At 47.4% G+C, this 27,536-nt stretch overlaps 1 protein-coding gene across 5 annotated transcripts; it reads right to left on the bottom strand.

Annotated features, from left to right (window-relative positions):
- Nucleotides 1–819: 819 nt before the first annotated feature.
- On the bottom strand, nt 820–26,743 carry RCC1L (RCC1 like). 5 transcript variants are annotated; one of them, XM_081088871.1, is made up of 12 exons: nt 26,342–26,743; nt 25,268–25,397; nt 20,219–20,347; nt 19,321–19,387; nt 18,678–18,729; nt 16,902–16,986; nt 14,672–14,853; nt 10,072–10,159; nt 9,048–9,221; nt 6,650–6,735; nt 1,709–1,803; nt 820–1,590 (listed from the first exon to the last, which is right to left on the bottom strand). In XM_081088871.1, exons 1-11 carry the CDS (start codon nt 26,672–26,674, stop codon nt 1,726–1,728), a joined length of 1,404 nt encoding a protein of 467 aa, XP_080944997.1. In that variant the 5' UTR covers nt 26,675–26,743; the 3' UTR covers nt 820–1,590; nt 1,709–1,725. The 5 variants fall into 5 exon arrangements, with proteins under 5 accessions (XP_080944997.1, XP_080945000.1, XP_080944999.1 ...); XM_081088874.1 differs by lacking the exon at nt 26,342–26,743 and adding an exon at nt 25,632–25,793; XM_081088873.1 differs by lacking the exon at nt 6,650–6,735 and having other exon boundaries at nt 26,342–26,725.
- Between the last annotated feature and the right edge of the window lie 793 nt (nt 26,744–27,536).

Raw genomic sequence — 27,536 nt, 5'->3', positions numbered from 1 at the left:
CATTAGTCAACAGAGCCAAATATCAACAGTACAACGATTGAAATTTCTTTTGAGAGCCAAATTTTTTAAACTATATAGGTAGGTACATTGTTATTAACTTAATTAGGGTACTCCTAAGCTGGCCTTTGCTAAAAACATCCTCAATCTGATTGAGGTGCATTCGCTGAGGTCGACCCCTTCCAACTCTCCCATCCACACTCATCTTGTATACTTGCTTCGTCTATCTCCTTTCGTTCATCCTCTCTATATGTCCACCCCCCACTTCTTCTAACGCCATTTCTTCAAAATAGACTCGCCCAGGCCGAAAACCAACTTCTGTGCATGGGCCACGAAGTTTCAATCGCACTGTACGTGCGCACCCACACGTGGTATTTTGTGGAAGAGCCACACTCAAGGGGCCAAAGAGCGGCATGTGCCTCGAGAGCCGCAGTTTGCCAACCACTGGCCTAGGGCAACAGTCGCCAACCTTTCGGACCTCACAGACCACCAGTTGGCGACCGCCGGCCTAGGGGATCTTGTCCTGTGACATCTACTCCTAAATCTAGTCCTAGCCAATCTTTTGATCTAAAGGCTGAAATATCCAAGTCATTCAAGTTATCTATAACCAGTAACTTTACTGGATTATCAGTTATTTTTATACTTCATTATTTTCTTCCAATTGAACTATGGGAGTAGACTGTTTAGAAAACAGTTTTCAAACAGGACTGTCTTCTACCGTATTTTTCACTGGCATCTAGTAGCCTCTTTATCAAATGCCTTGTTTTTGAGAGCTAATCTCTATAAATGAGCAAGTAAAATAAAAAGACCTCTCCAGCTCTTAAGAATAAAAATGCAGAAAATAGACTTTATTCCAAAAGAGGTTTTTAAAATATATTTTCAAAGAATAAGACAAGTTACATTCCTCTTTGTTTTCCACAATTTCTGGATCTCTTCTCCAGGACTGGCACTGCAGCCAAGCTTCTGCGGATGTGTTCGGAGCCCTCAGCCACAAGAGCTGGCCTACATCTTCCTCCCGCGGGGGCTTCTCCGCTCCTCCCAGCCGGGCAGTGAGAATGGTTACCAGGCTGATGGCAGCCATGAGCCCCTGGGGGCCGGGCTGGCGCCCACTCTATTTTCAGGGAGAACCCCAATCCAAGCAAAGGATTTCAGCATGTCCCACCAGCAAGCTGGCTTTCAGGGTCCACTTTGGGAGGAGAGACCTGAATGAAAACCCCAGGCCGAAGCCAGCCGGCTCCCTCAGTCAGGCTGGGCTGCCCCGTGCCCACACACGCTCACCCTACCTCTGCTGTGCTCCAGGGGCTGCAGAAGCCTCCTGGGCACTGCTCTGTCAGGCTCCTTTCAAGATCAAACAAAATGCACATCATGAGCAAATATTTGTGAAGACCAGTTTCTCAGGCCAGACGTGACTCCAGAGGCCATCCCGTGCTCCCAGGAAAGAGCCGAGACATTCTAATGATCCTCACCACGCTGGGGCCTGGGGCCCATCTTCCTGCGGACCAGCCCGATAAAGGCAGCCGTGATGTGCTGCACTGGCAGGTCTCACTGGAGCAGGGACCACGTCTCCGGACTTCAGGCTGCACCTCCTAAGGGCTTTAGGAGAGAGTGTCACACTTCATGGAGGGCTCTCGTCCTCTCTGGGCCCCATCAGAACCCCGTGGGCTGCCTCTGCTGAGCAATCCAGGTGGGTGTGCGGCCAGGGCAGGCTCACCTGGGTCAGCAGGAGATTTAGATGAATGACTTGGCCAGAGTCACCATGTGATCCACACCACAGGCCACATCCACGGGCTCCCCAGGCATCGTCACCTGAAAAACAAGAGCCAGCACACAGTGAAGGGAAATGGCCCACTGGGGGACAGACAGGCTTGGCGGTGGCCCCCGCTGGGCCTGATCCGGGCCCTGCATCTCGGTAGGTGACTTAGCCTCTCTGAGCCTTGGCTCCCTCCTCTGGGTGATAAATGGGGACACTGACAACCTACCGAGCAGGTCTGCTGGGCCGAGCAAACGCAATCACCTGGAAAGGCCATCTGAACTCCCCACCTGGTCAGCAGTGGGCGTTACTGTCCAGCCCCCAAGAGGCCACTGTGGGCACAAGCACGAACCCTGAGTGACATGCCACAGAGGTTAGTCCCCTGCGAGTATCACCCCGCCAGAGGGCAGCCCTGTGCTCCGGCCAGGTGTTGAGTAGCCTTTCCTAGGGTCACCACCGTGGCTCACTAGAGCGGCTGGAAAAACCCTTTCTCCTGCTCTCAGGTCCACTGTGGGAACTAGGCCCCTGGCCCCGGGTCTTTACCCACTTTGCCCCCAGCTCCAGCTCCAGCTCCAGACACGGGCACGTGAGTCCTGTCACCCTCATGGAGGGACGCGGTGCCTCAGAAGGCGCCCAAGGCCTGGCCAGCAGTCCTACCGACACTGCCCATCCGCGCTGACAACACTCAGCACAGGAAGGCCCGACTCTCAAGGTAACAGCAGCCTCCGGGATGTGGAGGCCTCTGTTTGCCTTTTTATTTACTTATTTATTTATTTATTTAGGTTAATCCTCACCCAAGGATTTTTTTTTAGAGAGAGAGAGAGAGTAGAAGGGAGGGAGGGGGAGAGAGAGAGAAAGAGGGAAACATTAATGTGAGAGACGCATCAATTGGCTGCCTCCCACATGTGCAAGATGGAACCTGCAATCCAGGTCTGTGCCCTTGACCGGGAAGCAAACCTGCAAACCTTCAGTGCACAGGCTAACACTCTAACCACTTAGCAACACTGGCCAGGGCCCGCCTGTTTGCCTTTAAAATGACTCACCGTTCACAGCCTGGCCTTGGAAATGGGTGTGTCCACGACTCAAGGATTTCCATACCCACATGGCCACCCCAGTTCTCCAGAAAAGGGGCACTTCCTACTGGGTGCGAAGAGAAGCAAATGCCACGCACACTGTTTTCTTAGATGGCTAGTGTTAAGGCACTGCACTTGTACCACTTACTCCTCAGCCCTCAGCTACGATGGGTGCTGCTTTTCTGACCAGATCCGAATCCTGCCATCCTGCCGGGGTGGGCAGGGTACAGCTGGAAAGGGGACCTGTAACAGCCTGTGGAGTTTACTGAGCTTAAGAGGGGGAGGCCTACTCCAGACGGCCTGGCCTAACAGCCCAGAGGCAGCATGGCCGACCCTGCAGCCGGGCGCCTTCGGCATGGAGAGACAAGTCCATGAAGGGCTCCTGGCCACAAACAAACGGACGCTAGTAACCAAGTTGTGCTCCCCTTCCCCCCCTCCCTAAACAAACGCCTTTGGCAAAGCCTATTAGAGAAATCACTAAACAAACAAGAAGCCCTGCCCCAGCTCATCGCAAAGGCTCGGAGATGCAGAAAGCGTTCCAGGCTGGCCAGGGACGCAGGGGAAAGCATGCCGCCTCTGTGGTGACCAGGCCCAGGCGAACTCTTAGCAACCCCCCAGGGCCATTAGAGCACATTTCATTGACCACTGTGGGCGGGGGCCGTGCCCCTCTCCACAGTAACCTGCAGCCGGCTACTGCAGTTACCACCTCTGTCCTTGTTCCCCAAGTGCTCTGGCCATTAGGGCCCAAGGCAGAGTAGACCACCTGCCTTGGTTTACTCGCCAGGACTACGGCCTGGCCTCGGAGGCCCACCTCTCTGTGGCGCAGGTGGGGGGGCCCCATTAAGCAGGCACTCGCAGTCTGTCTCTGAACCGAGTCCAGAGAAGAATGCCCTCAGCCATGTTTTATTTTTGTCCTTGTCAAGGTTAAAAGGAGCTTCTATTCTAAACCAATTTACGCTCACAACATTACTGCAAATGGAAACAGTTCTAAAAACCAAAAGCACCTTTAGCCTGAGTGACTGAAAGGTTTGAGCAAACTCAGTTTAGGAACATCTCTCTCCACAAGGACAAGTTCCTGAATCAAGCGCCCAGCAGGTGAAAGACACGGGAAGGCTGAGAGCACTGCCCCTGGGCAGTGGCCGGGCCCAGCAGACTTGCTGCTCCCACTTGGCTGCTTCTGAAATTCCCTTCCTGGCATAAGCGAGCAGGCTGGGAAAGGAAAAGAGCTTGACCGGCAAGGAGGCACTGCCCCAGAGCGCCCAGCTGCCACAGGGCACCTCTCTCCCGAGGTGGCCATGTAAGGAGGCCTGAAGGCCAAAGGGTTTCCCAGCCTGTGCTCCCAAACCCAACCTAGTACTGACCAGAGGAGCCATGGCGAGGGGGCAGCACCGCCTGCAGCAGGAAAACATCCTGGAAAGCTTCGGAAGGAGAGGTTTAAACCAGGTGGCTATGATGTCACTACGTGGGCCTACAAACTGAGGGAGAAGCCCAGGTCCTGTGAGTCCAAGAACAACTAGTTAGTGCCTTGTAGGCACTATAAATAAGACTTCACTCTTCCTTTTTCTTTCTTGGAATCCTTTTTAAATGATGTAACACAGCCCCCACTGAAGATTAATAACAAAATACAGTGCTTTAAGCTTAAAAACCTCCTGTAATTTTTTTTAAGTGAATACAACAGAACAGACAGAAGGTTCAGCTACCCAACAACAGGCAAATTGAATATTTAAGTTTCCAGCTTGGTTGATCCAAAACCTGGTTCCTGCCACCACCTTTGTCCCAAGCCTCAGCCTTGCACCTCAAGCTTGCAGAGTGGAAAGGCCAGGTCACCAGATCTCAGCACCATTCTTCAAGCTCTCTCCTCACCCATCCACAAACAGCTCAACAAATGTACGAGGAGGAGGACAACAGTTTGGCAAGAAAGCAGCCAAGTGTCCCTTTGCTGATGGTACAGATGCAGAGAACAACATTCCCAAAGGGAGGTTTGACGGGTGATGAGTCAATGAAGGGGGGTCTGGTCTGAGTGGCAAGTGGTGTCAGCCCCCAGCAGCCTGCTCCTTCCAGCTTCACAGCAGGGCCCGAGGCCTGGCCCAGCCATTTCAATAAGGAACATGCTATCAGATTTCAAATCTCAGTTTATGGCTGTCGTACGTCTTCACTCTAATCTGGAGGAAATGGAGGCAGGTGAGGAGCCCCTCGTCACAGCAGTCATTTGTCCAAACCCCAGGTGCTTTACTGTTTCCTAAGCCCCCCTGCAGAAAGGCCTTTTGGTGGGGTTTGAGAGGGGGCGGTGAGGAACTACCAAGAAAACAAGCAGGATGTTTAAATCACAGTATCGGCATTTCCATTACCTGCGGTACCATCCACTGTCCATCAACTGCCTCCATTCCTCACACATGATGACATTTCTAGCTCAGGGAATAAGCGAGGGAGCGCCAGCCAGCTCAGGGACAACTCTGGTCCACAACCAGTTTTTCTAACAAGTTCAAAGTCTATTTTGACCTATTCTCTTAGAAACTGCACCTACTGTTTTCATAAAGGAGTCAGGGCCTGCCAAGTTCACAGGGACCAGGAGAGTCAGCAGCCGAGGGGAGGGCCAGTGGAAACAAGCCCCTAAAACAGTGATGGCTAACCTATGACACACGTGTCAGAGGTGACACGCGAACTCATTTTTTTGGTTGATTTTTCTTTGTTAAATGGCATTTAAATATATAAAATAAATATCAAAAATATAAATCTTTGTTTTACTATGGTTGCAAAGATCAAAAAATTTCTATATGTGACATGGCACCAAAGTTAAGTTAGGGTTTTTCAAAATGCTGACACGCTGAGCTCAAAAGGTTCGCCATCACTGCCCTAAAATAACAAGGAGCCTCAAAACCTTCTGCAGTGAATTCTGGACAAAGCCTTACTTCATTTCTTTTGCATTTTTACATGTGTTTTCAAAAGATATTTTACACAATTTCAAAGCACACTATTAAAATCAAACTTGTTAAATACTTAGACATGTGCACGCTCGCGCATGCACGCATACACACACGCACTTCCAAAGGCAGAGACTGTCTCTGGAGGGAACATCAGACACCAATTCTGGTGGCTGCCTCCGGGATAAGACATGGGAAACTGATTTTTCATAATACACTTTGAACAAGGACATATGTTCTGTATTCAAAAAAATAGCTTTTTTTAGAACTTAAAAAACCTAGTAAACAACACTAAGATAAACTACAATTGAAGAAAGAACTTTTTCTCCTTTAATTTTGAAATGAGCCTTTTTGTCTAATTGCATCTTCCCCCTAAGAAAAACCTTTATTTTTTCACTTTGGTGCCTGTGGTCAGGCATTCTAAATATTAAACATCCGGCTTTCTTTTAAATTCACTGTAAACATTCCTCGGCACAGGCCTCTGCAAACAGCTCCTGGCATGCCAACTTCTCCATTCCAACCTCTCCCTGTCAGCATGGAGCCTCGCGCACCCGGCCTGCAGCTAGCTCCTCTCGGAGGCGTGCTTCTGTTTCCTGCTCCACATCCCCAAGGACAGCCTCCGATGAGGCTTCTTACAGAGCACCAAGGGATGGAACCCACACAGGCCATTCCTCCCACTGCTCACTCAACAGGCCACAGGAAGGAGCAAAGGGCAATGAGCCCACAGCCAGAGAAGCTGGTGCTGGGCGCTGGCTCTGCGGCCTCACCTGATGCCACAGAGCAGGAGGAGGGCAGCTGGGACCCGGAAGCGGAAGGCAGTCCTGGGGACCCGGTGCTGGAGCGCTGCTGCCACATCAGGTGCATCTGCCCGGTGGGCCTGCCCGCAAGCCCGCCCAACCCAGTCTTACCCTCCATGGGAAATACTGGTCTTCTAGGCGGCCAATTCCCAGGCACCCTCGGATGTTTTTGCCCCAAACAAACAGCTCTCCTTTGTCTGCAAAGAAAGGAAAATGGTGGCTTGGTTGGGACTAGGCCAAGGCCAAGTCTCCAAGAAGAGGAAGGGTCATGAGAACAGGTTTTCCAGAACCTGGTACAGACAGAGCCCAAAGTTAAACTTCAACTTCTACCAGACAAGTAATGCTTCCTTTTGAAGGGAAAGTATACAGCCCCATACCAAAACCATGTCCAAGCCCAGACTTAGAGTGTCCATCAGTGGGAGATGAGAATGTGCGTGGAGCAGAGGGCCAAGGAGGCTCCCGCACAGACCACTCTGCTCGTATCCCGTGTGGCCCCTCACCCACAGCTATGTCCAACTACACCTTGCCTCCACAAGTCCTGAAATACGAGCATCCTCAAAGTAGGAAGATTGCCATTCCTTGTCTGGGTTTCCGCATGTCAAGTGAGTGACACATGGTGACGGGGTACCTCTATGGGCCAGGTCTAGGTCTGTGTGCTAGCAGGTGGGACAGGACAGTGACTACACATGCTTGGTTCCTGTCCTCCTGGGACTAGGTGAACAGCTAGAAATAAACAAATGATCAAACCAACACATACATGCTTACACACTAACAGTACCAAGAAGGAAAAGGACCGAGAGGCTGTTAAGAGATAGCCCAGGGGACTGCATCTAGACCGGGGCTCTGGGAATGTCAACCTCCAGGAAAGGACCCAGACATGGCAGGGCAGCCTCCCACAACCAGCCTTCAGTTCTGACTTCCATCCCCATCAGCTTTGGGCACTCCTTGATGCAGCAGCCCTATTTAGCTCCCCCACATCTGGCAAGCAGAAGTAAAAAAGGCAGGGGAAAGCCAGGACCAAAATAATCTGGGCTGATTAAATAAGGAATCCTTTCGTTACAAGCTGTCAGAGCCCCTCTGGTCTGTCCAACACCCTTGTCCTCCAACCTCAGATTGTATGTGTTTAACAGAACAATTCAGTCTGGTCCCAAACTGTTAGACTTCAGGGTAAACCAACCAATCCCAACTCCCAGCTGGCCTATGCAAACGCTGAGCATACAGTCAGGGGAGAAACCCAAGCTCTGATGTTCTCTCTACTGAGGGACAGTAACTGGCACTTGGGGGAAAGCTATCTAGGGATTTCATTTCAGTGTGACCCAAAATGGCCACACGGATGACACCAAACAGAAAGAGCCTACTCTAGTGGAACACTTCATGTGGGTTTCCAGGTATGTGGCTTCACATACCTGGAACAATCTGGAAAACAGATCAGACACCTCCAGAATCAGTCCACAATGACTCTTATTTACTAAGTTGAAGTAGGAACTAGGTTCATTTGCAGATGGCAGTGGCTGACTCTGCCTGAGTGGCAGTGAGCGATCCCCGCCCATCAGCGCTGCTGCCACCTGGTGCTGTAATGCACAGGCAGGCAAGACTCCTACCACCAGCACAATGGTCTGCACCGCAGCCCCAAGCCTGGTGCTCAGACCATTCTGAATGGTGATCGTCTGGAGCAGTCCTCACATAGCATGGGGCCAGAGCACACAAACAAGAATGACCCGAACTGACTGTCCCAGCCAGATGTTTAAAAGAAAACAATTACTTACCATGAGACAAGGAAATAGTGAATTTGCTTGAGAATCACAAAATGAAATTAAATTAATACAGTCTGATGATTCAAGTCAACTAAAGAGGAACAAATTGAACCAACAGTCACTGTGGTGGGACAGGAGATGTAACCAAGAGAAGCACATACTCTAGAGGTCTGCAGAGGAGCTGGGTATGTTATGGCTGTGCCACTTGGCAAGCCTTTGCAAAGATCTCCATTTCAGCCTTCCCTTGGACCATTCTCTCCCCCAGCACTTTGGGGAAATTGGGCAGATTTACTTCCACAAAACCACGGACAGTCTTACAAGTCCGCCCCCTTGCCACCCCACGTTCCTGGGTCAGACTGGGCTTTGGGCTTCGTCAGGCAGTGGGATTAAGCCCCACACATTCATTTCCTAATTATCTACCATGGATTTGCCAAACCTCTGCTGGTTTTCCCCCAAACCCCAACACACTCAAGGGTCCCCTCTCCTACCATCAACTGGTATCCTCTTGAGAAAGCTCACTCTCACATTAGCCTGACCACAAACCAAATGAACCAAGACAAAACTCCAGGATGAAAAAAAGATACACATTATACAACCCCAGGCCAAACAACTTCTGGATTAGCCGCTCTCTTTAATTATCCGTACAAGGGTACCGCACCCCTGGATGGATGGAAACTGAGAGCTGCCACCGTCTGAGGTTGAAGCTGAGAGAGTGAAGCTGTCAGTCTCCGGGGCCGCATGGCTTGGTCACTTACTGGTAAGGGCAGCAAAGTGGCTGAGTCCACATCGAATGCGGGAAACCTGGACGTCTGGGTTGAACTCCGTTAAGCCAAAGAGAGTGGGTGGAACCATTTCTGGAAGAGCAGTTTCCACTAGGTTTGGTCCTTTCCCAAGAATTCCATAGCCCCAGACAAAAACATGTCCTTCTCCTACATTACAGGAAAAACAACGGTCAGTAAGTCAAACCAAGAGCAGCCCTCACTCACTAGAAATTCAAATTGCACCACCAAGAAGCATTACATCCCCATGCATTCTTCCCCTCCTTGCTTGGCAAGAACATGCTGACAGATATTTCATGTTTCTTTTCTCCTCTTTCCAATTCTTGTTTGTGGAGTATGTCTAGCCAGCTCACCAATCTCAGAATACAAACTTCCTACATCCTGAAAGTAACCTGGACAGGACCAATCCATAAATCACCCAGAAACCCCATGTGAACACAGGAGAGCCCTCGAAGGACAGTTTCTCCCAACAGCTCTGTGTTTCACAGTGATCAAAAGACCAAGCCAAGTAACTAAACAACTTTTGGGCAGATTCCTAAAACTCTAGAAATGATTTTTTGGTTATAAAAAGTTTAATGCTCATCAGTGGTACCAGATGTTTAATCCGAGAGGCATGGACCTCAGTATCTAAACCCTAGGCTCTTCTCCTCTCTGCCTTTGTTTCCTGGCAGCCTCCCTGGAGAAGGCAGAGCTGGCGTCTCTGGGCCAGGCTAAGGGACAGGGAGAAAGTTCACTCTCCATTTCAGAGGTCTGCTACAGAATTACGAAGCTCTGTGCTGTCTACTTACATATCACGGCTATTACCTTTCTGTCAAGAACGTCACTGCACCCGCTATTAGCTGAACTCAATCTAACTAGATCTTCCCCCCCACCCCAACACTCCTCCTCCCGCCACATTCCCTTCCTCACCCAAGGTCTGCTGCCTATGAGTCCAATGGACACCGACCTTTCCCTATGCAACCCACCTAGAGCTGCCAGTGACTCTGCAAGAGGGTCTCACCATTTAACACAGCACAGCCAGTGCCGCCACATGCAGCCTGCTTCACCTTGCCCACTCCTGAGAAGGGTAAGCACCGCGGGACGTTCACCTAAATCAAAGGAAGGGTCCACACTGTTAGGAAGACAAACCAGTGAGAACTTGGAAATAATCTGGTCTTGTGTACACAGTGTATAAGTCCCAGTTCATTTATTCAGCCCACAAGTACTTCCCAAACACTGAACATATGCTTCCTACCTAACTAGGTATTAGGGATGAGGAGGAACAAGAGACCTGGTCCTCTCTTAGTCTAGTGGAGGAGGCAGCTGCCAGCCTAAATTAACGTAAAATTAATTTGTGCTCAATGCAATGAAGGCAAGTACATGGTCTCTGAGAATGAATGTCAGGGAGACCGACCTAGTTTGAGGGGAGGAGCAGTCAGGGAAGGTTCATTTTTCTCCTGCTATCTGAAGGATGGGTAACTAGGTAGAGGGGAGAAGAACAGGATATTCCAAGGAGGGGAGATGGAATGTGTAAAGGGAATGAGGTGAGCATGGCACACTCAGGGAGGTTAAACAAGGTCAGAGTGGCTAAAGCAGGGAAACGGGTGGGGGGAAGGGGACACATCGTACAAGATGCCGGTGGGGAGAGGGCAGCCAGATCATGCAGGATGCTGTGGGATTTCTAGAGGGGACTTAGGTAACAATGGAGAAGGACCAGAGCGTGGGGAGGAGCATGAGTTCACTCTTGAATGTATTGAACTCACAGTGTGTAGAGATGACCAAGTGGAAATGTCAAGTGCTACTTAGCGATGTCTGGAACTCTGATGGGTAAGCATAGACGGTAAGTGCAGCCATGGGTATGGCTAGGATCTTCCAAAGGGGGGACTATGGAGAAAAGAAGAGCAAAATCCACACCATGAGGATCTTCAACATTTAAAGGCCTGGCACAAGAAGAGACCCAGCAAATGAGACCAAGAAGGGCCTGGCCAGCATGGCTCAGTGGTTGAGCTTTGGCCTATGAACTAAAAAGTCACTGTTCAATTCCTGGTCAGGGCACATGCTCCGGTTGTGGGCTCGATCCCCAGTGTGGGGTATGCAGGAGGCAGCTGATCGATGATTCTCTCTCATCATTGATGTTTCTATCTCTCTCCCTCTCCCTTCCTCTCTGAAGTCAATATATATATATATTTTAAAAATGAGACCAGAAAGGGACACTGAGAAAGCTAAGAGAGCACTAGAAGAGTCTAGTCATAGGGCAAAAGGAAAAATGGTTTTCACAAAGATGTCATGGTCAATGTCAAATGCTGCTGAGAGGTCAAGAAAGATACAGAGTGGAAATGTTCTCTAGATTCTTTATTATTATTCTTAGCAACATAGATGTCATTGGTGTCCCTATCAAGAGCCACTCAGCAAACTCATAAGGGTGGAAACTAAATGGAATGGACTGATAATGAGGAAACAGATAGTAAGTCAATGTAGCTCCTGAGAAGCAGGCGGTAAAGCAAAGGGGTAGGGATGGGGAGAATGGAAGGAAATGGAGGAGCCACCTAGGGCTTTAAGATGGAAGACATACAAGTCAGGTGAAAAGACTGATGGAGGCAGCAGCAGAGAAGGACAGGTTAAAGTTTTGGGAAGAAGGCCCAGCAGATAGAGGACGGCTCCTGAAAAGGTGGAAGGCGATGGGATCCAGGGCAGAGAGAAAAATCAGCTTCAGCAGGAAGAGATACACCTCCTCCACCGCTGGAAAAGGAATGGGTCTAGGGTGGGTACAGACACAGGTACGTGTATGTGAGCCACAGCAGGAAACTGAGGGCATTCTCATCCAAGAACATCTGTTTTCTCTATTAAACAGGAGGCAAGATCTGCTGAGAGTGAGAGATGGGAGGGTCAGGGGTTTGGAGAGTGAAATGTGGCCAGCTTAGCCTTCCAGCAGGATTTGGTCTTGGCGCCTCTACTGAGAAATAACTTTGGAAAGATAGATTGTAAGTGCTTCAGTGAGAGCCACAAATCTTCATAGATTGATTCACTTTCAAACGGAAACAGCTGAAAGATAACAGTCCCTAAGTTGACTCCAAAGGAATAAAGGAGCTTACCAGCCCAGAAAACGTAGGCCCAGATAAAGTGGGGCTGTCAGGATGGGGCGGGGCCTCTGCTGCTTGGCTCTCAGAGAGCTGCTTTACCTCACCGTGCCCTGGCACGGGGCCCTCGGCAAGTACTGAGAAACGCTCTCGCACAGCCACTGGAACACACCACTGCTGTCACTGACAGGATGAGGCTTAGACCGCAGTAAAGAATCTTGGTTGTGATGGGCTACTTCTAAGATGACCCCTAATAATCCCAGGCCCCTCCTATTCGCACCCATGTGTAATCCCTGCCCTGTGTGGGGGCTGGACCTACTGACTTGCTTCTTCTCTTTCTTTCCTTTTTTTTTTTTCCAGAGAGGAAGGGAGAGGGAGAGAGATAGAAACATCAATGATGAGAGAGAATAACTGATGGGATGCTGCACACCCCCTACTGGGGACCGAGCCTGCAACCCAGGCACATGCCCTTGACCAGAATCAAACCTGGGACCCTTCAGTCCACAGGCCGACGATCTGTCTGCTGAGCCAAACTGGCTCGGGCTGGACTTGCTTCTAATGAGCAGAATACCAGCATTAGGGAGGGAAAGTCACTGCCAAGATGAAGTGATAAAACACTGGCTTCGGTCTCACTGGCGCTCTCTTGCCTTCTCATGTGCTCACTCTGATGAAGCCAGACGCCATGTTGCGAGTGACTACATGGAAAAGCCTACGTGGCAGGGAACCATGGGAGGCCTGGCCAACAACTCTGAGCTGGCTGACTGCCAGCAAGGAAGTGAGGCCCGAGTCCAATAGTCCACAGGACCTGCATCCTGCCAGCAACCCCAGTGGGGTCCTGAAAGCAGAGCCTTCCCCAGGTGAACCCTAAGATGACTGCAGCTTTTGAAAGACTCAGAACCAGAAGACCCAGGTAAGCCACCCCAAGATTCCTGCTCCACAGACACTGTGAGGTGATAAATGTGTGTTGTTTTAAGCCACTAAGTGTCGGGGTCATTTGTTATGCAGCAATGACAGGACACTGGACCTGTCCCCACAGGAAGGCCGGAGAGACGTTTTCCTCAGGCCTTGGCATTAGGAAGAGCAGTACTTCTCCTGAACACTTTGTTTGCTATTTATTTTATAGAAACAATGAATCATTTCACTGACCGTTTTCTCTCTGCTTTGGCTACTAGGAAACTCAGAGCCAAATCTGCAACCACTTCTAGCCCCTGAGCCAGACCACAGAGAATGCATTTTTTCATCTCTTAGCTGATCTTAGATTTCCTTTGGGCAAGTTTATCATTAACATATATTTAAAACCCCTTCTGAAGAAAAAAACAAACACAACCTTCTGTATTTGTCAAAGTTTGATATTAAAGAATGTAGTGTGTTTTTTAAATAGTCCTTATCTTTTAGAGATACATACTGAAACTTCTATAAAAGAAATATGATACCTAGGATTTAAAATAATCCTAGGATAGAGTAGATGGAATTATAGATGCAACAAAATTGGCCATTAGGGAGTATGGGTTTTTTTTTTGGGGGGGGGGGGTAATATTAGGGGGGCAGATGAGGTTAATGAAAATGTCTGGAATTAGATAGTGGTGATGGTTGCACATCCTTGTGACTATACTAAAAACCACTAAATTATATATTTTAAAATTGTGAATTATATCTCAATTTTTTAAATGGGCCATTAGTTGGTAATTGTTGAACATGGGTAATGGGTATATAAAGATTAATTAAGCAGTGAGCTCTACTTTTTGTTTAAATTTGAATTTTTCCTTAATAAAACATTTAAAATTCTACTGTATTGTAATCATGGTGGCTTGCTTCAGTGAGAAGGATGGGCTAGTGGTGAGGAGAGGCTGCAGGCATGGCTTCTGAAGGGCTGCTAGTATTCTACTACTTGACCTAGGTGGAGCTGTACAGGTGTCTTAATTGAGCTGCATGCATATGATCTGTGTGCTTTTGGGGCATATGTTACACTGCAACAAAACACAACAGTGTGACATCATAGGAACTTAGGTAAATAGCCTCGTTATCCAGGCATACCTAAAATACTGCCCTAAACCAGGACTATCTCATCAAAGTATTGATTAAAAAAATGGCTTTTGCACTTCAACTTTCTTTCTGGGCTCCAATGAAATTGTCAAGAACTTGAAACCTTACCCGGCTGGTGTGGCTCAGTGGTTGAGTGTCAACCTATGAACCAGGAGGTCACAGTTCGATTCCCTGTCAGGGCACATGCCCTGGTTGCGGGCTCAATCCTCAATAGGGGCATGCAGCCGAACAATGATTCTCTCTCGTCACTGATGTTTCTCTCTCTCCCTCTCTCTGAAATCAATATAAATATATATGTGTGTGTGTGTGTGTGTGTGTGTGTGTGTGTATATATATATTTTTTTTAAGATCTTAGAGCCTTGAAGAGGCAGTCTTACAACAGGTTAGGTCTTAACATTCTAGCACTTTATACATCACACTTTGGTGAAGAACCTCTTAGAAATGTCCTTAACACGCTATATTTGCAAACCTCCCAGCACCATGCTATAAGCGACCTCATACCTGTGTGGAGTCCGTGACAGAGGCCAGCTGCAGATACTCAGAGTTGCCCCAACCAAAGAGGTCTCCATCAGCCGACACAGCCAGGCAACAATCACCGTAGGTGGCAACCTGGACCACCTTCACTCCTGCAAGGTCTCCACCCAGCTTGGTGGGTACACTGGTAATATTGTAGTGACCCAGACCTAATACAATAGAAAATACTTTTAATAATTTATTCTACAACTTACACAGACTTACTATAGGCCGAACACATTTTGAGCTCTTTACAAGTATCAAAAACCCTAACTGTTCCTCTACATGCCAGGCAACTTCCATCTCCATGTGCTCTCAGAGGCAGAAAAAGGCATCATTGTAACTAGATCATATGAAAACTCCTGGACTTTTCTAGGTCCAATTCAAGTTAGAAAAGTTCTCAAGATGAAAGCCCACTATACAATGAACATATGAGACCTTGCATATATTAAAACGAGCAACTTCTAATGCACTGCTGAGCTTGCTGGAAAAATCAAGGAAATCTCTACAGTTCAGCCACCAAAAAAAAGTAAACAGAAACAGGCAAATCAGCGTGGTAAACAGTAAACAGGACAACACAGGGCTTGCCTGAAGGACAATGTCATTATCAGCATTTCAGTGGAGGGTAATCCCTGAGCAGCATAGGGAGGCAAAACACTAAACCACAGACTCTGGCTTCCAGGGGCTTCCTCACAAGGGGCTCAAAGCAGGGTCATACTGGCATCAAAAGCTACTACCAACAGAGTAAAAAGGCAAAATGGGAGAAATACTTGCAAATGAAATATCTGATAAGAGATTAATATGCAGAATATACAACAAATTCAACAACCACAACAAAAACAAACGACCCAATTAAAAAATGACCTTCTTCAAAGATAATATACAAAAGGGCAAGCAATAAGCATATGAAAAGATGTTCAAATCACTAATCATTAAGGAAATGCAAATCACAAATGAGATACCACTTCACACCCATTAGGATGGCCACTAGGACAAAAAACACACAAAAATAACAAATGTTAGGGAGGATGTGGAGAAAGTAGAACTTCATACATTGCTGGTAGGAATGTAAATGGTACAGCTACTGTGCAAAACAGTATGGCAGTTCCTCAAAAATTTTTGCCTGGAATTACCATATGACCTAGCAATTCCACCTCTGGGTATATACCCAAAAGAGTTGAAAGCAGGGTCTCAAAGAGATATTTGTACATCTATGTTCACAGCAACATAATTCCACTAGCTAAAAGGTAGAAGCAACAGATGAATGGATCAACAGATGAATGGATAAGCATAATGTGCTATATACATACAAGGGAAAATTATCCAGCTTTAAAAAGAAAGGAAATTCTGACAGATTACACAATGGATGAACTTTGAAGACATTATGCTAAGTAAAATAAGCTAGTGACACAAAGAACAAATACTGTATGATTCACTTATACAAGGCACCAAGAATGGTCAAACTCATAGAGGCAGAAAGTAGAACAACAGTTGCCAGGGGCTGGGAGGAGGAAAGAATGGGGAGTTACTGTTGAATGGTTATAATAAAGTTTCAGTTTAACAAGACGAAAGAGTTCTGGAAATAGATGGTGATGAGGGTTGCACAACAATGCAGATGTGCTTAATATCAGTGAACTGTACATCTCGAAATGGTTCAGAAGGAGCCGTAACTGTGGAAGTTGTATTAACATGAAAAACTATTTTATATAAATTTAAATGATAAAACAAACATATAAAAATCACACCAATGCTATCATTACAACATAAAAAGATATACTTATATGAACAAGGACTGGAAGAAAACATGAGACGGAACAAAGACAATTTGGTGATGGTAGAATTACTGAGGATTTAAACAAGATTTAAATCTTAAAGGCCCTTCAGATAAATTTCAAAAACAAAAAGATTAAATATACAAGGTGTGAAAGCTTATCCCTCATTCCTTCCTCCCTTAATGATATTCTTCTGAAATCAGTTAAAATGGAGCTCCTTTTAGGCGGCACTTGTTTCTTTACAAGGCTCAGAGCTCCTTTATTGAGGAGTGGCTCCAATCCTCTATCCAATTCTTTATAATTCATTCCTCTGGGAACGGGGACAGGAGAAACGTTATTGTTCCCCAGGAAGCATTAAGAGAGGTAAGAGTCAGGGTCGTAGCCTATGAGAACCCTACAGCTCACAATGCCATACTGCATCATCCCCGGGGTGAAAGGCACAATACCTGTTTGCCCATCCGCACCCCATCCACAAGAATAGACTTCTCCTTTATCCGTTAGGAACAGACTATGGTCCTGACCACAGGTGACCTATCAGACAAACAGAGGTAAGGTTGATGAGAATTCTTCGAAGCCCAGCATCCTAGTCAATGGACCTGAAGCCCAGTACCATTCCCTACCGCTCCGGAGCACCAAGCAGACGGGGTCCAGCCAGGGAGGGTGCCCCACACTGTCTCCATCTCTTATTCATTCTCAATGTACTGCACCTAGCCGTCTCCCACTCCACTGAAACTGCTCTTGCTAAAGTAAAGTGCCAGGTGTCCTAAGGAGCAAGCCTAAGAGCTCCTCTACTGCCTCCACACCTGAGGAGCCACTCCCTCCTCCAAAAGCCTTTCTCTTCACTACTCCCCTTCTGCCTCTCGAAGCCGCTACTTCCTACCCTTCAGCGGGGGACTCCTCCAAAGTTCTGTCCTCTGCCCTCTCTCTCCTGCCTTCACATTTCCCAGGAGACTGCATCCATTCCCAAGGCATTCACTGTCACCTCCGCATTGTTACCTCCAGTCCCAACAAACCTACTGAGTTTGGACCTATTTTCCTAACTGTCTAATGAAAAGCACTATTTATTGAACACTTAATATGTCAGGCACTTTGTGCTAAGTCAATAACCAAGACCACCCAGTAAGAAACTGAATCTCTGAGAAGTTGGGTAACTTATCCAAAGTCACCCAGTTAATATGTGGAGAAGCAAGGAGTTAAACTTACATCCCTGTGACTTTGAAACACTACATTCCACTCTCTCACTCCTCCGAGCACCCCCTCTCCCAGCCAACCCACGCCTGCCCCTCCTCCAATAGGTCCCCATCTAGGTTGAGAACATGAGCAGCCAAGTCATTTGCCTATGCAATCACGCTCAGCTCCCTCTAGCACGCTCCCTGCCCCCTAATCAAGGCCCAAACTAGTCAATTCTCCTTATCTGTCTCCCACCATCCCTTCTCCCCACAGCTTCCCAAGTGACCTTCATCCCTTCCTCGCCCCTCTACTCCATACCATAGCCAAAGTTACCTTTCTAAACAGATATTGATCTGGCTGTCACTCCCCTTGATTAGAACCTTTGATAGGCCCCAACTGTCAAGAGGATGAAGTCTAAACTCCTTAGCAAGGCATTCAAGACCTCGCGCTGTCCATTCTGAACCTGTCTTCCAGCCTATCCCACACCACTCCCCCATAAGCATACCAAACTCCAGCCCCACTGCACGTTCTCAGCAGTCTGCGCCTCCAGCTGCTCCCTCCCCTCTGCCAGAAAACTTTTCCTCCCATCCTTCCCCAGTCTACCTGGTCAATTCCTCTGCTACCTCCCCTATGGTGCCTTTTTCCCCTTCCATTCCACCCCTGCTAGACTTAACAATTCCCCTTCTGCTACTTCTATAGCATTTTCTGTATACATTCACTTATTTAGGTATTCATTGTAAGTACCGACCATGTGCCAGGCACTACGTCAGGAATGGGAATAACATAAAGCCAGGCCTATACACAGTGCTCTGATACAGCTGGTTTTTTAACCTGTGTCTCAGGCTAGAGTGTTATCCCCCAAACTTGATTAAACTTTGTCCACTGGCGATCTACTGCGAATTGTGGCTACAGTAAGCAAGCAGTAATTTTTACTGAATGATTTATTAATTCAGAAAATCTGCCTACCAAGTTTGCCACCATTCCACCCATCTGTCCCCCTTTCAAAGTGCCCCAGGGAGCAGGATGAGTGGCTTTCAGCCCATGTCTCTTACCTGGACCACTTGTCCATCGAAGTCCTGCATCCTATGGACCTTGTGACTTTCACTACACCAGGAGCAATTTGGGGAGAAGCAAGAGGTATGTTCATGGCAAGCACTGTGGGGCTCTGGCCCCTCCCCTGTGACCCTTAACTGTGGCCCCCACATACAGTAACTATTAGAGAAACTTTCCAGGTCAAATATAATGGCAGAATTAGGCTAAGGTGTGAAAGTAAAACAAAACCAACAAAACCCTTTGATGATTTTCATATGCTGCCAGAGTTGAGACTGGTAGTATTCAGAATCACCAGCACAATGCAATGAACTAGAGGGAAAATGTTTTGTGTGTGTGTGTTTTTTTTTAAGACTAAATGAATAAGACTGAAATAGAGGGGAATTTTTGAAGTTAGTCAATTTGGTTAAAAATACAAAACTAATTAAAAAAACTTCTACACATCACAATCAATGCTCATGCGCCCTTCCCTCCCATCTAGCTAATAAATGGCGTTCAACCTGCAACGGAACAATCTTCCCCACAGATTCCAGTGAGTTCTCACTGCTCCTCACACACGAGGAACCCTCTTACTGCTCTTTGATCTATCACTCAAGAAATGTTTAATGTTTAACACAACTGGGGAAAGGGGTAGCAGGAACTTACCTGTAAATTTCATTTTCGACCACTTTTCTTCCACATTGCCCATAAGAATTGTTTCCCATGCTGAAAACTAAAAAGTAACACACCCAATTAAATAAGTTCTTCAGGTTCATGGAATCCTAGAATGTCAGGACTGGAAGGGGGTCTCAAAAGTGACCCTAGTCCAACCACTCACCCTAGCTGCCATTTCGTTTCCTTCTCCAACATTCGCATCCTGCACAGGCAGAGCCACAGGCATGTTGGGGTCTAGACCTGCCACAGCAGTGTGTGCCACCTTTACTGTCCCTTCTGCCCTCCCCTCTGGGCCCTAGTCCCACCTCTCAGAAATCCCACCTTACACAAGGTAAGCACCTCCTGTGAAGGCCTCAGCACCCCCATTTCTTAAACCTGTCACTAGGTTGCCCTTGATGCAAAAATCCCTCTTGAAAAAGCTCCTAAACACTCTCTTCACCTTTTCCTACAAAGCACACTTAGCCAGAAAATGAAATTTGAAAAATTTAGTCAAGTTGGCCTTTCCACAGAGACTGCTGTTCCGGAGAGGGTGGGGGTTACCCAGAAGCCTGGCCACTAAAAGGCCCCACCACCTGGAAGAAGTGTTGAGCCAAAAGACTTCTTTCAGAAGCAGCCCAGCTCGGTGAGTTATGCAAAGGAAGGGAGAGGCCGTGGTAAGGCTGCCTGATGTGTGTTGTCACACCTATAGATAACCTAGATTTTCCAAGAACCACTGAGAGCAGAGAGCATAAAAGATTTAGCAAGGTCTGCCCAATACAGCTCTCTTGAGCATCCTACTGATTTGCTCAGGCAATGCCAACAGCTTCACTAAACAGACCTGGCTCAATCAAATGAGCCATTTTAGGCCCAATGGAAAGAAAGAAGTTCCCCCTCCTCCATTAGTCCTTACCTCCTTCACTGTCTGTGAGGACAAGCGAGTGGGCTCTGCCGCAAGAGACCTGCAGCACCCGTGTCTCCTGAGGTCTGTCCAGAGGCAGTGGGACCGGTGAGGGCTCCAAAACATACTCGTATCCCCTCGCTGAAACAAAAACAACCGGGTTTATCACACTGACTGAGAGCCACAGCACTTCCAGCATTAGAAATCGTATCATTGAACAGCCTCATTTTCACTCAGTAAGACATCGGAATGACCTACTCAAGGCACACAAGCTGGTCGCCAAGCTAGGACTGGTCCCCAACTCCAACCCACTGCATCCCATTGCCTCCATTACACATTGGGTTACTGAAAAGCATCACAGTCTTTTAATACCATTTGAATTTTTAAGGAAAGTAAAAGCATTTTCCTCCTGAAATACCCACTAAAACTTCTCAGTGAACAATAAACATTGTTATATTAAGAGGAAGCAAAAAGAATACGTAGATGCATTTACTTGCATATACATTAAATCACTGTAGAAGGATAACCTAACAACTAAACAGTAACACCCCCAATTAAATCAGTTCTTCAGATTCATGGAATCCTAGAATGTCAGGACTGGAAGGGGGTCTCAAAAGTGATCCTAGTCCCATGGTCGGCAAACTGCGGTGCGCGAGCCACATGCGGCTCTTTGGCCCCTTGAGTGTGGCTCTTCCTAAGCCTTAGGAGTACCCTAATTAAGTTAATAACAATGTACCTACCTATATAGTTTAAGTTTAAAAAATTTGGCTCTCAAAATAAATTTCAATTGTTATACTGTTGATATCTGGCTCTGTTGACTAATGAGTTTGCCGACCTAGTCCAACCACTCACAGGCTGTCTTCAGGGACATGTGGCTGGGAGGACAGAGGTGGAAAGCAGACTTTTCATCATATAGTCTACACTGCCTTGAGGATTCTGAATTATACAAAGAAGAAAATTTTAATATTCCAATAAGAGGAGAAATTTTTTAGAAGTCATTGTACAGAAGAACCTTACTGTTCTTTATAATCCTACTAAAGAAGCCAGATTGGTCTATGTAAAGAATTCCTCTTGTAGGTTTTAAATGATGGGCTTTTGAATATTTAAAATGTAGGCTGGAATTAAGGAAAAAATCTGCAAATGTACTACTCCTCAACTTATACCCCACTAAATAACCACTCCATTTTTCTCTTTTGAACCTCATGCTAAAAAAGATTTGCCTGCCTGGTCAGCATGGCTCAATGGTTGAGCGTTGACCTATAAACCAGGTCACGGTTCGATTCCCGGTCAGGGCACATACCCGGGTGGCAAGCTCAATCCCCAGTAGAGGGTGTGCAGGAGGCAGCCGATCAATGATTCTCATCATTAATGTTTCTCTCTCTCTCTCTCTCTCAATTCCTTCCTCTCTGAAATCAATCAAAATATATTTAGGAGGGGGGAAAAAAATTTGCCTACCAAATAAATGATTGCTGTTATAGCAACAGACCTGCCCATTTGTTTCATTAGTGGCTAATATAATTTTCAGACAGTTTTTGATCAGCATGGAATAATATGCTTATCACAGTAAAATTATATGACTCTAGGCAAAAATCAAAGAAACTAGACAATGTTGTTAGTTTATACAGCCTTATTAGCTGAAAAGATTCAGTACTTTAGAAGAGTGAAGAGACTCACATGCCCCACTACTATCTGTATAGACCCCTAAGGGCCAGGAAGCTGTAAATACATAACATTTAAAGGGCATCTGGCTCTAGATCCAACCAACTACCAGTTGACAGGAAATATAAAGGATCATGTTAAGTGGAAATGCAGGCAGCAAACCCCAAACTGAAAAATTCTATAGGATAAACAATCTAATTTCTTTAATAAATAAATTTCAAAGGAAAAAGATTAAAACAGATTTAAAAGACTTTCAAAAGTCTTATCAACCAATTGCAATGGCTGGATTTTGATTCAAATAAAACAAATTTTAATGTATTTTTATTGGTTTCAGAGAGGAAGGGAGAGAGAGGTAGAAACATCAATGATGATAGAGAATCATTAATCAGCTGCCTCCTGCATGCCCCCTACTGGGGATCAAGCCCACAACCCAGGTATGTGCCCTGACTGGGAATCAAACCATGACCTCCTGGTTCACAGGTCGATGCTCAATCACCGAGCTACACAGGCCAGACTCAAATACATTTTTTTTTATTTTAAAAAATATATTTTATTGATTTTTTTACAGAGAGGAAGGGAGAGGGATAGAGACTTAGAAATATCCATGAGAGAGAAACATCGCTCAGCTGCCTCCTGCACACCCCCCACTGGGGATGTGCCCGCAACCAAGGTACATGCCCTTGACCGGAATCGAACCCGGGACCCTTGAGTCCGCAGGCTGACGCTCTATCCACTAAGCCAAACAGGCCAGGGCTCAAATAAATTTTTAAAATAAAAATTTAATGACATTTGTGAGACAACTAGCAACTTGAACACTATCTAGATATTTCATGATATTAAGGAATTATATTAATTTTTAAAAATATATTCCTTTTTTTAATCCTCACCTGAGGATGTTTTAGAGAAAGGAAGGGAGGAAAGGACAGAGAGGGAGGCAACATTGATCAGTTGCCTCCTGACCAGGAATCGAACCCACAATCTAGGTATGTGTCCTGACTGGGAATTGAACCCTCAACCTTTCGGTGTACACGAAGAAGCTCCAACCCACGGAGCACATTGGCCAGGGCTATTGTTAATTATTTTTAGGTGTGACAATGTTGTTTTACTTTCTTTTAAAGAGTCCTTACTTTTTTAGATATATACTGAAATATTTATGAATGAAGTCAATAACGTTAGGATTTGCTTCAAATGTATTGAGGGGAAGGTGGTGGAAATTAATAAAACAAGACTAATATGAGCTGATGACTGCCGAAGCTGGTGACAGTACACGGGATGCATTACTCTATTCTGTCCATTTCTGCAAATATCTAAAATTGTTCTTAATGGTATAAAAAATGTAATGTCACATCTTACAGCTAATAAGACTTCAATACTAACTTAAATAAGAATTCTGATAGAAAATTAAGTGGAAAAAAGGCAGAAAATTAAACATAGGCTGTGATCAAAATAAAATACGTATTTGTATATGAATGAGAAAACAGAAAAAAGTGAACAAAAAGGTCTGTTCTAGTATGTATATCTAGGTAATTTCTACCTTAGTTTAAAAAACATCTCTTATTGTTCTTAAAATACTGTTTGGCTAATGTGTACTTTTAATAATGTCATTATAATTCCTTTATAATGTCATTATAAATAATTTTTTACAATCCAACTTTCAAACAACTGGCATAAAGACTCCATCTTAAGGATTTAATTGAATCCACCCCCCCCCCCCCCAGACCATATCCTAGGTACTGTAAAGTATTGCAGGCTCTCTGCAAGATAGGAAAGAAAGGTCATCTCTTAACGGTTCAAAAAGAAACATCACCACTTATCAACAAATGCCTTTTGCCTAAAGATTCAATTTAATTACACCAAAGAGGCTGAAAAACAATCTAGCCCAAATGATTTCAAACAACATCCTTCAAGACTGCATCTATTTTGTTGTTATGCTTTGGTTTATGTAATGACTAGTGGCCCGGTGCACAGATTCACACACTGAAAGGAAATTAATTAGAAGAAATATTTTAATATCGCTATTCACCCTTTCTCTATAATAGAAGTGTCAACCAAATTCACAATCGACAATGACAGATCGAAACACACGTGTGCTTTCTATGTATCACGCATGTGCAAGTCAACTTAGTCTTTTATATATATACTATAGGCCCAGTGCACGAAAATCGTGCACTTGGGGGGGGGGGCGGTCCCTCAGCCCAGCCTGCACCCCCTTGCAGTCTGGGAGCCCTTGGAGGATGTCCGACTGATGGGGAGTGGGCTGAAGCCATCAGTCGGACATCCTCGGTGCTGCCACGGGGGCAGGAGATGTTCCCACCACCGCTGCTGAGCTCGCCAGCTGTGAGCCCAGCTCAGGGCTTCTGGCTGAGCAGTGCTCCCCTGTGGGAGCGCATTGACCAACAGGGGGCAGCTCCTGCATTGAGTGTCTGCCCCGTGGTGGTCAGTGCACATCATAGCGACCAGTCGTTCTGCCGTTCAGTCAATTTGCATATTAGCCTTTTATTATATAGGATAGAATAAACCTGCTTCATTAGAACTGCTTTCTGATGTAGCTAAACTTTTTCCAGCCCAGAGAAGTACCCCAACTTCTCTTTCAGGTAATTGTCAGCAACACAGCAGTAAATATCAACACGAAGCAGATTATTACTGTAGATCATGCAGGGAGAACAACAGGTAAAATATTTAACTGCAGCAGGGTTTGACTATATTCTGTGCAGTGAGAAAACCTGAAGTCATTTTCAAGGTCCACCATTTCTTACTTCTTTTCAGTCGGTCAAGTTTCTAAACTTTCTAAATCTCCTTTTTCCGGCTAATGAAAAGAAAACAGGATTCTACCAAGTCTCCTATCTACCTACTCCAGGACTTCTGAGGATCAAATGAGATGAGGCACGGGAAAACGCTTCACAGACATTTGGTTAAAGTGTAAAACGTTTGCACCTGGCTATAAAGCAAGTCGTGTTCCTGGGTGGAAGAAACTCCAAGGAGGCTAGTCGTCGCTAGGGAGAGGAAGCCAGATGTTGCTACGTGACGTCATTACCCGGTGCCCACAGCCACCATTTTGGGCTGGGCTGAGCTGTGGGCCGCATTTTGTGCCATGGGGTCTTGGCAGCGTCAGCTGCTATTTGGTGGGCTGTCACTCCAGGGTGGTGTTGGGGCCTGTGTCCCACTTGGGGGGAAGCCAAGTGTTGCTTTGTTGGCACCAGGTCCACGGTGCTGTTTCTTTGTAAATGACCAGTGCACGTCATAGCGCCTGCCCCCCTGGTGGTCAGTGCATGTCATAGCAACCAGTCAGTCTTGGAGGGACACTTAGCATATTAGCCTTTTATATATATAGATACCCATGAAAATCCAAAGGTAGCTCTGAGACTAGTTACAGCAGAAAGAAGCCAAGGTGAGAATGCTCACTTTTATCTTTCCGGCTCCTGTGAAATCCAAGCTGAGAATCTTTGTTGAGGCCCATACCCCAAACTTTCGTAACATCCTTGGTTTTCGAGGACAGCAATGTGAATCCATAGCCACAAGCAGCTGATGAAATCTGAAAAAGAGTTCCCAATTTGTGATATCAAGTTTTATTCAGCAATTTATGACCGGTAACTTATTCAATTTAAGAACGCATACTGCTAATACAGCAACATACTGTTAATTTTTAAAAAGCCACAAACTGGCAGAAAATATCTGCACACATCATATATGTGATTAAGGACCTATAGCCAGAATACATCAATTACAACTCAATATTAAGAAGTAAACAACCCAACGTTTCATTCACCGTGAGCTTAAATTCCCTGTTTATCTTGAGCTCCTCTTTTCCATTAAAAGATCGTTTGTTATCCTTGACAGAAGTCAGGAGCCAAACTGGTTAAACCTGCTTCTCTTTCATCCCCCACCGAGCTTTACACAACCATCCATCCCAAAGCCTCCTTCTCTGAGCACTGGCTTCCGGGATACACGCCGGGCGGAAGCGGGGCGGAAGCGGGGCGGAAGCGGGGCGGAAGCGGGGCGGAAGCGGTCCCTCGCTGCGATCTTTTCCATCCGAGGCGTGTGAAGGCCTCCCGAGAGAATCACTAGTGTGTTCGGACACGCCCCCTTCACTCCCGTTCCCGCCCCAGCTAACGTTTCCTTTCCCTTCTTCACCGACTCCAGCTGGCCCACATTTTCTCGGACCTTCTGGAGTCTCGGGGTCCCAGTGCGAATTCCACTGCACGTGCACCTACCCGCTGTGGGGCCTCCCTTTCCTTCTGTCTAACTGGGGGGACAGCCCCGCCTCCCGAGGTGACGGGCGAAAGACACGAGCGGGCCCCGACCGTGGGCACAGTTCAGCCTCTCAGGTGAATGTCGGCGGCGCCCCCACCGCCCTCCCCTCCTGGGCCTACTGCTCGCTCGGGGGTCGTCCTCCGGAAGTGGGACCACCCCGTGTGGCTAACTCCTCCAAGAGGCCCCGTGCCAAGGGAGGGGGAAGAGGGGAGTGGCGGCCCGCACCTTTTGATCCAGCTCCAGGCGGTAGGGCACGGGCTGGATCCTGCGGCGCGGCCGCAAGCCAGCGCGGGGCTTGGGCTCGGAGCCGGGCAGCACGAAGGTGGGCACGCCCAGCGCCCCCGAGAAGCTGAAACCCCACACGAAGATGCGGTCGACGCGAGCCGCGCGCTCGCCCACGTACTGGAACACGGGCGCGTCCGCCTCAGCCTCCGCCGCCTCGCGCCGGCTCCGCGAGCGCCAGGCCGCGGTCCAGTGCCCTCGCCCCGGCCCCAGCCCACGCAGCCCACGCAGCCCACGCCCCGGCCGAGATGCCGCCGCCAGCGCCGCCAGCGCCATCCTCTGCTTCTCGCCTCAGCGGCTCCTGGGCGCCGCCATCTTGCGTGACCCTTGACCCCACGCCCCGGCGGAAGAACTTGCGACCGCGTTTACTATTGGCTGAAGGCAAAGGCGCTGAGGGCCGCCCTGGCTCCTGGGTGGCGGGAGGGGTGGGCGGAGCCGGGTGCCCCGGAGCCTGGGTGAGCGGGCGGTGGGGACCCGGTCCGGGCCCTGGCCGCCTGGTGGGTGACCTTAGCCCGACCTCCCGCAGGCGGCCTGAATTCACTTCCTTCCCGCACCATGCATGTTTTCCGAGCTTCCGCTCCGGCGGGCGCTTTCATTTTTTTGCAAGGCCCTTGACTTCTTAGCAATCAGCAAGAATACAACTTAAGGGGTGGCCCATTCTCCAAAACTCCAGTGTCGTGCCCTCCCCTACCCTGTTTTACTCCCGTTGCCACGGTCCCTAGTAACTTCTTACCTCGGTGCAGCTACTCCTGCTCCCTTTAGCTACCAAGCCACGCAGTCCGTGCTCCGGCCACAGTGAGACAGAATGCAGCTCTTACTATTGTCATTCTCTGCGCAGAAGCCTGCAGCGGTTCCCTGCTGTCCTCCCCGGCCGCACCTCCACCCTCAGCCTGGCCCTTCACCTGCGTCAGGTCTTTCTACTTGTAATTTTGAACCCCGGTGCTGTTTTCAGGCCTCCCCACTTTGCCCACTGCCTCCTCTCCCTGCAGATTGTGGCAAACTCCTACTCATCTTCTAAAATCCAGCTCCAGCACCTCCTTTGAAGTTCCATGAAGGCAGGAACTTCACTTTATTCAGTTAATCCTCAACAATTTTGTATTAGTGTGGCATGCGGCCAGGAACAAGACACCCTCATGAA

Source organism: Myotis nattereri (genome assembly GCF_964212035.1).
Source record: "Myotis nattereri genome assembly, chromosome: 4".
NCBI classification, from domain to species: Eukaryota; Metazoa; Chordata; class Mammalia; order Chiroptera; family Vespertilionidae; genus Myotis; species Myotis nattereri.
Note: the sequence above shows the minus strand (reverse complement) of the source record. Positions and strands in the feature narration are given on the sequence as shown.